This window comes from Carlito syrichta, unplaced genomic scaffold, assembly GCF_000164805.1.
Source record: "Carlito syrichta isolate Samal-C Ts95f unplaced genomic scaffold, Tarsius_syrichta-2.0.1 Scaffold305223, whole genome shotgun sequence".
NCBI lineage: Eukaryota > Metazoa > Chordata > Mammalia > Primates > Tarsiidae > Carlito > Carlito syrichta.
Genome location: NW_007249319.1, coordinates 274,923 through 288,657, shown reverse-complemented (window position 1 = coordinate 288,657; position 13,735 = coordinate 274,923). Strand labels below are relative to the sequence as shown.

The 13,735-nt window shown below is 33.2% G+C and overlaps 1 protein-coding gene across 5 annotated transcripts in view; it reads left to right on the top strand.

The window, feature by feature from the left end:
- Positions 1-13,735, top strand: part of ARL6 (ADP ribosylation factor like GTPase 6) — a 33,946-nt gene that overhangs the window by 15,860 nt on the left and 4,351 nt on the right. For 2 of the 5 annotated variants that reach the window (XM_008061376.1, XM_021714102.1), the window contains exons 3-7: positions 523-584; positions 921-989; positions 5,575-5,669; positions 9,199-9,328; positions 12,275-12,330. In XM_008061376.1, coding sequence (XP_008059567.1) covers positions 523-584; positions 921-989; positions 5,575-5,669; positions 9,199-9,328; positions 12,275-12,330 — 412 coding nt within the window. Of the gene's footprint in view, positions 1-522; positions 585-920; positions 990-5,574; positions 5,670-9,198; positions 9,329-11,692; positions 11,824-12,274; positions 12,331-12,462; positions 12,476-13,735 lie in introns of those variants that run through there. The other 3 variants (XM_008061375.1, XM_021714103.1, XM_008061377.1) reach the window with 3 other exon arrangements.

The window sequence follows — 13,735 nt, the reverse complement described above, 5'->3', positions numbered from 1 at the left end:
ACCTCTTAGAGGGGCTTATCCTGTGCTTTCTTCTTCTACACTACCTTCCAACCACTTTCTACCCTGCTGCCTTTCACCCCAATCTCTTGTCTTCGGACTTAATCACGTTTTCTTTTGTTAGTTGAAATTGTTAACTTTATGTTTGGGACATGAGAGCAGTTCTGATCATATATAAACTCAATAAGTATATGTGGAAATATTAGAAAGTACTACATATGAATTCAGGGTGATTTATTAAACCACTCATAAAAACTTCATGTGTCCTTGGTAACTTGCAGTAAGCCACAAAATATAAATGAAGACATGTACGTTATGCAGACTCATAATTAGTAAGCTTCACATTTCTATAAACAATTTACACTCAGTGATCCTATTACAAAAATTATAATTTTGTTTAATCCTGTAATCTCCTTAGTAGCAAACTTTTAAAGTGGAAAAGAAATCTGGATGCTTTTTCTTTAACTTGAGGAAAGAATCATCTCTAGTAATTGCATATTCTAAACTTTGTCTTTTCTCTTGAAGGCTCAATCTCAAGATATAGTTCCAACAATAGGATTCAACATAGAGAAATTCAAATCATCCAGGTAATTGACTTTATCCCTGTGACTAAGAAGTTGTAGATTAAAAATAACAATATTAGATCTACCTGATCATTCTTCTTACTCTTAGAAAAATTAACTTTTGTTTCAGAATCCTATAGGTACAGAGTTTATACAAACTGATAGCATCACTAGCAAAGAAAACATATTTTTTATGTTATCTACTAATAAGTTTATTTTACAGAACTTTTACTTGAAAATTGGCCCATTTTGAATATATTAAGATTGATTTCTTTGATTGAAAACAATGTAAGATTTTAAGTAAAAGTTATAATTTTAGTTAGTAGTTTGTAATGTCATGCTTTGCTTCTTCTTTTGTAGTTTGTCTTTTACGGTGTTTGATATGTCAGGTCAAGGAAGATACAGAAATCTCTGGGAACACTATTACAAGTAAGTACATTTGTAAATGTTGATTAACAGATGTTTATATTTTAATAATATTTATTAGAAATCCAAATTCTGTGACTGGGCTGTATGTTTATTTCTTATATAATGTATGCACATTTTCTAGTTTTAGAAATATAATATCATACTCCATATTGTTTCTCAAATGCTTCAGGTCCTGCATGGCTTTGGGCCTGTGCATGTATGTGCTGTTCTTTCTGTATTTAATGCCCTGTTCTATCCAACTTCACTTCTGTTTAAGGTTAACATATTCATGTTTTCAGAACCAGCTCAAAAGTCACCTCTTCTGAAGTTTTGCTGTTTTGCCCAATCGTTCTGTCCCCAGTGTTCATACAATACTTTGTCCATTTACATCTCTGTAATCATACTTACTTAAGTCTTGAAGCTGCTTCTGTAGTGAGGGTGTGAACTCCTCAAGGGAAGAGATTATTAAAAATATTTCTTCAAGAACTAGTATGATGCTTAGCATATAGGTCAGTAAATATTATTGACTAAATTGAGTTTAAAAATAGCAGTACTCCAGCCTTGGCAACATAGCTAGACCCTTTCTCTACAAAAAAATTTTTAAAAATTAGCCAGATGTGGCATGAGCCTGTTTTCTCAGCTACTCTCAAGTTGGAAAGATAACCTGTGTCCAGGAGGTTGAATCTACTGTGAGCCATGATTATGCCACTGCACTCCAGCCTGGGTGACAGAGTGAGACCTCAACTAAAAAAAAAACAAAACAAAAAAAGGGTTGTCTAGCAGTTGATCCATTTGTTCTACCATCAATTCTAAAGAAGATATTTTTCAGAAGATGCTCACAAACTATAATTGACCCTTTATATCTTTGGGTTCCACATCCCTGGGTGTAACCAACTGCAGATAGAAAATATTCAAGGATAAAAATGCTACAAAGTTCCAAAAAGCAAAATCTGATTCACCACGCACGAAGTGCTATAATTGAATTCATGGGAAAGAAGTGGTAGATAGGCATTTTACTAGTAATATTAGTATATTATAAGTAATCTAGGGATGATTTAAAGTATATGGAAGTATGTACATAAGTTTTATGCAAATATTATGCCGTTTTATATGAGGGACTTAAGCATCCTAAGATTTTGGCATTTGCGGGACGTTGAGGAACTAATCCCCCACTGATACCAGGTGTGACTATACTTCAGAATAACAGGTGTCGAGTTACTAGGACCAAATATGTTATACTTCTCAAGATTTGCATGTGGTGTTAAAATAAATTCATTAATTTCTAATATTGCTAAGCCTCCTTCATTTAAGAGCAATGTAACTCACTTTTGAAGTCTCTGTAGCCTTGTATAATTATGTCTTGAAATGGCATGTGATGACAGCCAGATCACGTCTAGATTTTGACTGATTAGCTCTTTCCTGCTAATGTGAAAACAAACATATTCTTGGGATATGAACCAAAGGAGATTTATTCAATATACTCTTTTTTGCAGTGAATATTTTAATAAAGCAAAGTCCTATTTAAATCATAGATCTGCCAGGCTCGGTGGCTCAGCCTATAATCCCACGCCTTTGGGAGGCTGAGGTGAGTGGATTGCCTGAGCCCGCGGGTTCGAGACCCGCCTGGGCAGTGAGACCTCATCTCTACAATAAATCAAAAAATCAGCCGGGCGTGGTAGCACATGCCTGTAATTCCAGCTACTTGGAAGACTGAGGCGGAAGGATCGCCGGAGCCCAGCAGGTCGAGGCTGTGGTGGCCGGGAGCGGCCACTGCACTCCAGTCTGGGCGACAGAGTGAGACTCCAACTCAAAAAAAAAAAAAAAATCATAGATCCAGGGGTCATCAGAGGTAGAGAGAAAGGAGAGTGCCTCAGATTTGAGGGTTAGTTTGGGAAAGTGGCATGTTTGTGGTGGTATGCATTCAATTCTCTGGGGAAATGTGGAATTTTTTTTAAAAGGAAATATGACTTTTTAGTACAGGATTTTTTAATTCCTTCTCTAATTAGTTGATAAATAACTCCTTTTTAAAAAAGTATTTGCTTTACCTACTTTTTAAAAATGCATTTATTTTAATTACACAGAAGAGAAATATACAGAAGATTATACTTCAAAAATCTTCAGAATCTTTTTGAAAGAAATATATGAATTTTGACATATTATGGATAAATTGTAGTTTGAATGGTGACATGGTTACTATTGAGAAGTCAACAATATTAAATTTATTTTCTCTATCTCTACATTTTTCTAATTATGAAAAATCAAGTATATTTTACTCTATTAGACTGAAAAAGGTTAGAAAGATTAATAAAGTATAGTGTAGTCAAATGAACTACTCCTGTGAGAGGGAATGTAATATATTTTTCAGGGTAACTTATCAGTATCTGTTAAAATGAAAAATATTCATACTCTCCAGGAAGCAATTATTACTTTCAAAAAAGTATCTATGGGACTAGTGAACAAAATTATACATAGAAGAATGGTTAGCATTGTTTATAATATTTTTTATATCAATTATGTAAAGAAAAATATGACATTAATATAAATATGTACTTAGTATATTTATATATAGAGAGAGAGAAGAAATTTCTTAGTAAAATATGCACCAATTCATTTATTTTTGGAATAGTAAAATTATAAGGGAAATTTATTTTCTAATTTATATGATTCTGTAATGTAAAATATTGTATAATTTTTGCATATTATTCCTACAATATAAAAAAGCAATGAAGTAAAAAAATATAAGTAGTGCACCATTTTTAAAATTTGAAAAATAGAAAAGTGCACTGAAACTTACTTCCCATAAATCTTAACTATTCACTAATTCATCAGTGTAAATCTTTTTGTTAATGTTTCTTCTTTTTGAAATATATAATATACATTTAATTAAGGACAAAGGAGCCATCTAAATTATGTCATGTAATTTTGTATTCTACTTTTTTGAGTTAACAGTTACGATATGGGTAAATCAGGAAAGGCATACAATAAATATAACTAATGACTGCCTAATATTTTTTCATACAGCTATGCAAAAATTTGTTTAATCATTTCTTTACTTTGGAACATGAAGGTTATTCTCAGTTTTTGAAGACTATATACAGTCTTTCAGTTAACCTCTTGTATAAATCTTAGTCACAGTTCATGATTCCTTAGAATAAATTCCAGAAATAAAATCACAGACTCAAAGTGATTGCACATTTTTAAAGCTCTTGCTAAATATTTCTGATTTTTTTCTATATCCATTAATAATATATGTCTGTGATAATCTATAGTATCATTTTTTTACATGGTAAGATACAATGGTATTTAAAAAGTTGTTTTTATTTTTATATTCATTTGATTACTAGTGACACTGAACTTTAAATTCTTAATTTATAACTGGAATAAGTGATAAATATAGATGTCCAATAAATATAAGATATTGAACCTCACTAGCAATTAATGAACTACAAAGCAAGATAATATGCTGTTAGAATGGCAAAGATTGAAAAGAATGAAAATAGTCAGTGCTGGCAAGGGAGTGGGAAAAATACTGATAGTCCTGTAAGCTGATATAGCATTTCTGTAGGACAGTTGGGCAGTATTTATCTACAACTTTGAATTATGTATGTAGTCCTAGAAACTTTACTCCTAAGACTAAATCTTAAAACATCAAGAAATTTTAAAATAAATATAGAAGGATGTTTGTCCAAAAGTTTTTCATAATAATGAAAATTGGAAGTAATCTAAAAGTTCAACAACAGATTTGCCACAATATTTGATGACACATCCATGCAGTGGAATGCTTTATAACCATTAAAAGAAGAGAGTGCAAAGGAATCAGTGACTTTTAACATGCTGTTCTGATCTGTAGTGAATCCTTGAACTAATTCAGTCACTGACTATCAACTTAGACAAAGTCAAATAGATTAAAACAAAAGCCATTTGTAAGTATTTTTTCAGAAGACTTATTTCAAATATATCTATGTATACTTGTGTATCTACTGCATCTTAATGTAAAATGTATTTCTCACTATGGTTTATGATAAAATATTTCAGAAACATTGATTTAGAGTGTTAGGTTTTCATATTAAAGTAGTTCAAACCCTTGTAGAAAAGTAGTTCTAACCATATCGTAAAAAAAAAAAAAAAAAATCAAGGAAATTTTCATATATATATCATAAAGGCAAGGTATAAAACCTCAAGATTCCATTTTAAATACAGATGTAGTTATTCATATGTAATATACACAAAGAAAAGTGTCAATTGTTTTATGCCAAAATGTTAATTATGATTGTATCTGTGTAATAAGGTCATGTTTTTTAAGCTCATTTTATCATTTTAGATTCTAATTGCTTAAAGGAAAAAGAATCTGTTACTCATAATTTGTTTTAAATTATGAAACAACATGTCATTACATTGATCATATCCAAATAAAAAGATACTTTATATCAAATATGACTAATTTGATATAAAGTCATTAAACTAGTAAGAGACAGCTCCCAAACCTCTAATGATAAATGTACATAGGACATGCAGAGATAATATATAGGTTAGGAAATGCAGATGGATAATAAATATGGAAAAGTTTATAAATATAGCTTTAATTTTTCTCGTTTGTACTTTGCAGAGAGGGTCAAGCTATTATTTTTGTCATTGATAGTAGTGACAGATTAAGAATGGTTGTGGCCAAAGAAGAACTTGACACTCTTCTGAATCACCCAGGTCTGTGTGTATCTTTCAGTTTTTTATATCTGTGTTATGGTGATCTTTTATGTGTAATGTTTTGTTCTTTGGTATTGGCAAAAAGTGTTGTTTGCGCTTTATATTTATCTTTTATTAAAATTTTTGTATTGTAAAAACATATTAGTTATACAATATCTTTACATTACTATAGCTTTTTTATTTTTTTTTGAGTTCGAGTCTCATTCTGTAGCCCAGACTGGAGTGCAGTGGCCGCTCCCAGCCACTGCAGCCTCAACCTGCTGGGCTCCGGCAATCCTTCCGCCTCAGCCTTCCAAGTAGCTGGAACTACTGGCGCTCGCTACCACGCCCGGCTAGTTTTGATTTATTGTAGAGATGAGGTCTTGCCAAGTTGCCCAGGCGGGTCTCGAACCCATGGGCTCATGCAATCCACTCACCTCAGCCTCCCAAAGGCATGAGATTACAGGCTGAGCCACAGAATCTGGTCACTATATCTTTTTAATTTTAAAGTATTTGCAATGTTTTTAGAGTCCCTAGCCTTTATTTCCTGAAAAAAGCCCTTTTTCTCCTGATTACATAAATAATATGTGCCAATAGCAAGAAAAAGATTATGAAATAAAATAAAAATCTGTGTATTTCAACACCTATTAAAATTACTTTGGTTACCATATTTTCATGGATTCATCTATGTGTATCTGAGTGTGTGTTGTATTTAATCACAGCATTTTTTAACGTATTTATTTTGGGACTTCTTTTAAAACAGATCTTTTTTGTTTTAATCATCAGCTGCCATCACCCCATCCTCTTTTACAAGTATTAGGGTAATTTTTCTTTCACACTTTTATATATAACATATTTTATGTTTTCTCTCTCTCTCTCTTTCTCTCTCTCTCTCTCTCTCATACATACATACATACATACATACATACATAGACATCAGAAATATCTGTAGGGTTGAGGGCTATGGCACAGTCATTGTCATTTACCAAAATGGTATATTCTTTACGTTCTTCTTCATCTTTCTATTTTCAGTTAACACTTAATGATTGAAATACTGCAAGTAAAAAATTGCATATAATTACATAACTATTCTTTCATTTATCCTACTATGGTGAATTATAAGCATACCACAGTTTGTTCAGTCATTTACCTGTTGATGGATGTTCTTCCTACCCCCCCAACTTAACTGAAAAAAATGTCCCTGTAAGTAGTGTGGAAATCTAGTTTCTAGCCTTATTCATATGGTTTGAAAGAACTGTGGATTGGTTAGAAATGGAATAGAGATAATGTGGGGCTTTCTAACAGCTCTTACTGCTTGACCAAAATATCTTTGGTATTTTTGTCAGACAACCTCAACCTTGTTCAGATTAAAAAAAAAAAAAAAGTTATTCAGCTTGACCCTTTTAGGTGACTTTTGCACTTTAAAAACTTGCCAGTCTTGTATCTGGATTGATAATCCATTTTTTAATGTTTATTTTTTAGATTCAAGAGGTACATGTGCAGGTTTGTTACATAAATTAAATATATTGTGTGATGGTGAAGTTTGGGCTTCTATTGAGCTCATCACCCAGGTGGTAGGCATGGTGGTTTTTCAACCCTTTCCTCCCTCCCCCACTTTAGAAGTCCCCAGTGTCTGTTGCTCTTATCTTTATGCCGATGTGTATTTGGTGTTTCACCCCCACTTATAAGTGAGAACATGCAGTATTCAGTTTTCTGTTTCTGTGATAGTTCGCTTAGAATGATGGTCTCCAGATGAATTCATGTTGCTGCAAAGGACATGATTTTGTTCTTTTTTGTGGCTCTGTAGTATCCCATGGTGCATATGTAGCACATTTTCTTCATCCATTCCATCATCGATGCTTCGTGGATAGTGCTGCAAAAAACATATATGTTTTTTTAGTAGAGTGGATAATTCATTTTTGATTATGCATTCCCTTTGTGCTAACCTTTCCGCTTTTTTCCCCAAAAAGTCTTAGAATGTTAACCAATAAAATGAGATGTTCTCACAGAATCTGCTTCAAACACATTGAGAACCTTGATTTCCTCAATTGAAGCCTTGTCCAAGAATCTTTATGTACCTTTTTTTATGTTATGGCTGGATTCTCAAAGGAGGAGTTTCTCAGCTGAAGTGTATATGAACTTTAAAAAAAAAAACTAAAGGTCATTAAAAAGTCTTTACATAGCAAAATGCACCATGAACAGTTAAAGGCAAATGAGAAGCAAGGGAAAATATTTGCTGTTTATGTCATAGTTACAGGACTGTTTCCACACTACTTGTGTTCCTACAAATCAATAAGAAAATAAAAGCTTAGTGGTAAATAGGGAAAGAATATAACAAAGGATATATAAGAAAAATAAATTTAAACATATCTTGAGTGTATGGAAATATTCTTGGCCTTTCTCAAAGAAATGCAAGTATGCGTATTGTGATCATACCTTTTACCTGTCACCACCTATCATGTGGGAAATATCCAAAAGTTTGGTAACACTCTTTTGGCTAGGGTAGTGGAGACAACTATTCTTATACATTGTTGAAGTATAAGTTGATAGAATTTTTAGGGAAAAGCACCTTGGTCATTACTGTCTATTAAAATAGCAACTTACATGTCCTTTGACCCAGTAATTCCACTTCTGAAATTTAATTTATCCTAAGGGCATACTGGCCCAAGTTCAAAACTACCTATGTACACATTTATTTATTATGGCATTGCTTATAGTTGTAAAAATTGTTAACAAATATTTCTTAGTTGGGTGCTTATTAATAAATTATGGAACATAGTACTAAATAAAGGAATATTCTAGTACTCTTAAAATAACGAGGACATTGCTTCATGTATACTGATATGGGACCATCTCCAAAATATGTAGTTAAGTAAGAAAATAAAGGTATAAAATGATGAGGCTGGTCTGCGAATGCTAATATGAAAATAACATGTTTTCAAATATATAAAATATTTCTGCAAAGATGCCAAGACACTGATGTTATGGGTACCTTTTCTATAGCAGGCAATTGCATGACCTAGGACAAAGTTAAGAGGATTCTTTTTCTGTATACCATTTTGTGTCTTCTGAAGTATGAGCTATTTAAATATGTTATCTATTCAAAACAATGAAAACTATTTCCAAAATCATAAGGTAAAAATATCTTGTTATAATATCTAGCTTTCTGTGACTAAAAACTAAAATCAGGATCCAGTTTCTCTTCTTTCTACTTCTACTTGAAGTTCACATTGAAAAGGAAACAAAATATTTGACTCTTGTGTAAATTTTTCTGTATAATGCTTATTGAGCCTCCAAATCCCGCCTTTCCCATCTTTTGTTTAAAGCTCCTACCAAAGGCCAGATGGTCTTAGGAAGAAGTATTTTTAAAATTTTCTCATTGCTCAAACACATGCCAATAGTATGACAGTATGTGTCTTTAAATGTTTCTGTGTGGGTATGATATAGAAGGAAGTGATTGGAAAACAGTTTCATGAATTTCAATGTTGAGGATTTGGAACAAAGTGATCTAAAAAACGAAGTATGATCATAGTCTTATTTTTTCTTTTAGATATTAAGCACCGTAGAATTCCAATCTTATTCTTTGCAAACAAAATGGACCTTAGAGATGCAGTAACATCTGTAAAGGTGTCTCAGTTGCTGTGTTTAGAGAACATCAAAGATAAACCGTGGCATATTTGGTAAATATTTCTCTGTAAGAAGGAGTAATATTCTGATGCTTATAAGGATTTGGAATATTATATTGCCAGTTTCTATAGTATTTTCTGTACAATTTATAGAGGAATGCCAAGTATTTCTTTTTGACTTGTCTATAATTTTGATTTGTCTTTAATTCAAATTGGGTATCTTGTTAAGTTTAAATGAGTGTTTCATTTGTTAGGTTTGTTCTTAATTTTGGCAATATGTTTTTAAAGCATGTATAAAATTAATAATATATTTATCCTTTTCTAATTGTTTATATAAAGGCAATGATCAGTGATACAGAGGCAAAATGTTGCCTGTCTCTTGGCTTAGGTGCAAGTAAAGTTACTAGATAATAAAGAAAATGTCATAGAGAAGTATAGTTTGAGAAATTAAATAAAAATTTTGTGTTTGACCACTGTACTACACATATAGTCAACTCCAGTGTTCAGGGTCTGATTGTGTTATTCTTTTTCAGGTATGTTCTTTGACTCAATCCCTGGCCTGATATATATGTATTCACTCATTTGCTATCTTGTCAGGGAGACAGATAGTAGATAAATAAATGTATAAAACATCAACTGACGCTGGGCTCAGTGGCTCAGCCTGTAATCCCGTGCTTTGGGAGGCTGAGGTGAGTGGATTGCCTGAGCCCGTGGGTTCGAGATCCACCCAGGCAACTTGGCAAGACCTCATCTCTACAATAAATAAAATCAGCTGGGCATGGTAGCGCATGCCTGTAATTCCGGCTACTTGGAAGGTTGAGGCAGAAGGATCGCCGGAGCCCAGCCCGTCGAGGCTGCAGTGGCCGAGAGAGGCCACTAGTGGCACTCCAGTCTAGGTGACAGAGTGAGACTCCAACTCAAAAAAATAAAATAAAATAAAAAATAAAAAATCAACTGAGAGGCTGAAGAAAATAAAGTATGATAATAAGAGAATAATAAGAGTTGCTTCCTTTCCTAATGAAGTCAGGGAGCAATTCTTGTGAAGGTTTGGAGGAATAGTCATCCAGATAGAGAGGCCAGCAAGAAGAAGCCTCTTCTTGGATGAGAATGTACCTGGTGTGTTCCAGAAACAGCAGGAAGTCCAGGTCAACTGGAGCAGAGTGATCTGGGGAAGATTGTAGGGGATGAGGCCATGAGAAATAACTAGGGTTCATATCACACAGGGCCTTGGAGGACAAGGTGAAGACGTCAGCTTTTACTCATATGTTTTATTTGAGAGGAAAGGTAGATTTCAAACATTTGGGACATGCAAGGAAAAGATGCAAAGTTTTGGAGTTTTTTTGGGGGGGGGAAGGATTTTTTGAGATGACAGAGAAGCTCCGTCAGTGGGGGGGAAACCTCAAGGGGTTGCCCTAGATGCAAATTTTTAGTAGGGTAGTGACACCTACATTAGAGGGAAAAGATTTCTTCATTGGATTACTTGTTTGGAGCTATAGATTTGTTATAGCATCAATATCTTGATCTTTATTGACTTAAGTATTTCAGTTATTGATGGTTTGCTACTGCTATTACTAACCAGTAATTTACTTTGAATAATCATGTATCTCATGCTGTTTGTTTCTGTCTTCCTCTTTTACAATAATTCTAAGATAAGCCATATTCTTAGTCTAATGAGTAATTTCTTAGAAGTAATTCTATTCTGATTAGAATCAGGTTATTGTTTTTGGTACTTTACTATATATTTTAAATGTGTGCTTCAGTACACTAACAAGAACCCTAATCATTCAGAAAATCTGATTGTATATATACTAAGTGCCACTATACAATCATTATATTTTGAAAAAAATGACTAGATCAATAACTTGAGAAACTGTCAGTCTCTGTCTTTGAAAAAGATTATTGGATACTCCAAAAATTCTCTGCATTTTATTTTTTTTAGCTTGTGTACTTAATTATGATTATATATAAAATGTCACAATAGAGATTAAAGTTTACTCTCTTAATACTGAAACGACTGGGCCAAGCATGGTGGCTCACTTTGGGAGGCTGAGACAGGAGACTGAGACAAGAGGATCACTTGAGGCCCGGAGTTCAAGACAAGCCTGGGCAACATAGTGAGACTCTATCTCTACAAAAATAAAAAATTTGCTGGGCGTAGCAGCATAAGCCTGTGGTCCTAGCTATTCAGGAAGCTAAGGAAGGAGAATTGCTTCAGCACGGGAATTCAAGATTACAGTGAGCTATGGTCACACTACTGCATTCTAGCCTGGGTGACAGAGCAAGACTCTGTCTCTTTAAAAAATAAACAGACAAATAATTATGGAAAAACCTTGTTTCAATGTCTTATATGCCTACCTCAAATATTTAATTCTCACAATAACCATATGAAGCCAATGGTAATATTCCCACATTTTATAGTCGCTGAAACTGAAGACAGAAGAGTTAAATGACCTCCAGATTCCTACAGATAATAAATGTAAAACAGTGATTGAAATCTAATGGGCTGTTGTTGTATTCTACCAGCTTACCAAAGCTGTAATTATAGGTTTCTGCTAGGTAGATATCAAATTCAATTTTAAATAAATTCACTGCATTCAATGACTATACCATAACCTAGGTCAAGCATTTTTAATAAATAAATGCTATTGAACCATTGAGGCTGAGCAAAGTAAGACGGTAGACTCCACAAAACTTTTCTACCACTGGAAGAATAACTCAAAGTGCACATTTTGGTAATGTCTAAGAGCTGTTCCTAAGATAACTTTTTAGTAATACGCTTTTTTAAATGTTTATACAAATTATGAGTAATCTTCTCATATTTTGTTCCTGAGCACTCAGACTTTTATTTTCTACTTATGTTCAGTTTCAGTGTTTAATCAGTTTTGCTTAGATATGTGTTACTAAGATACATTAATTTGACATAGAGCACAACTGCAATCCTTTAGTCTTACGGTTTTATGATGTAATGAAATGGATATGTTTTTATGGATTTTATTTCAGCGCTAGTGATGCCATAAAAGGAGAAGGATTGCAAGAAGGTGTAGACTGGCTTCAAGGTATATCACAAAATACTGTGTAACATCAGCCTTTGTTTCCTTTTCATTCTTTTTTTAATCTCTCTTGTTACATTTTATTTTCATTATATCATTGCCCTTTTTCCTCTTGTTTCCATTTACATCTGCTGTCAGAAAAAACAATACAGTGAGTATCTAATACCTTGTTCCATTTACTTCTGTTACATTTTTCTAAAGGATTTATTTGTATACAATAAATTTGTTTGAATTTTAGAGTCAATATGTATGAAAAATCTAGAAAATAATTTTAATTTATGGCAATAAATTTCTGTCTGATCTAGTAAGAGAAGCGCATTTAAATTTTGGGACAAATGTTAGGCCTTGCTGTAAGTAACTAAAAATAAGTCTGAATGGCATGTACCTTTTAGCTCCTTTTATACATAGTATGTATACACAACTTTTAACACTCATTAGTATTATAAACACTGGTGCTATATTGATGTTTTGTATATTTGCAGTTCTGGTTGTTATTCATCAAATAGTTATCATAGGTTGGTGTAGTCTTACTATATAAGGGAATAAATTGAGATATATTATCTACCCTGAGGTTACATTGTCTGCAAGCCACAGGAATGGCTTGAAACACACAAAGCAATAAAGAGATGTGAATGAAACCAAGTTCTGTAAGTTCTTAGTGCAGAATCCTGATGATCTAGTCAAATATTCTCAATTGTGAGCATAACAACTGAAGACTATTCTTACTGGGAATCTCCCTGCCCCGAACAAGGGTGAAAAACAGGATGTTATACATTCTAGCTGTAGTTTTGCTGTTATAAATTCTTCTGCTCTAACCTTTTAACACAAATTATGTGTGATTATTTCCCCCCTCTTCCACATGTATATAGCACATATCATGGTGGATCTAAGGGTAGCCAGCCTGTCCATACATAAAAGGCATAGTATTTCTTTGGTTCAAAGTACTAAACATACATTGCATAAATATTTTCATGTCATTGGTAAAATAAAAGTGTTTTAGTTGACCGTCCAGACTATTTTATTTCTATCTTTTTTTGTATTTATGTGGTCAGCATGACATTTACCATTAAACTGCAAAGAACAGTCTAGTCACACTTTACAATTAGTGAGACTTAATTAAGAACCTGTAGTGGTTCTCAGAACTCGTGGAATTTTTCTGTGAACCCACCAACCTAGTTTCTCAGATTGTGGTAAAGAAGTTGTCAAGGTTATGGGATGTATTCTCACCAAAAACAGATAGATTACAGAGGAACATTCCAGAGAAGATGCCAGAAGCATATATACACTCAGCCCTGATTTCTTATTTTACAAAGTGTTTTACTGTTTTTCGCAATGAAGATACAGCATGGATGGAGACCCTGGTATCACTAATGATAAAGTAATTCAAAACTCAGTACTTACTGGAAATCGG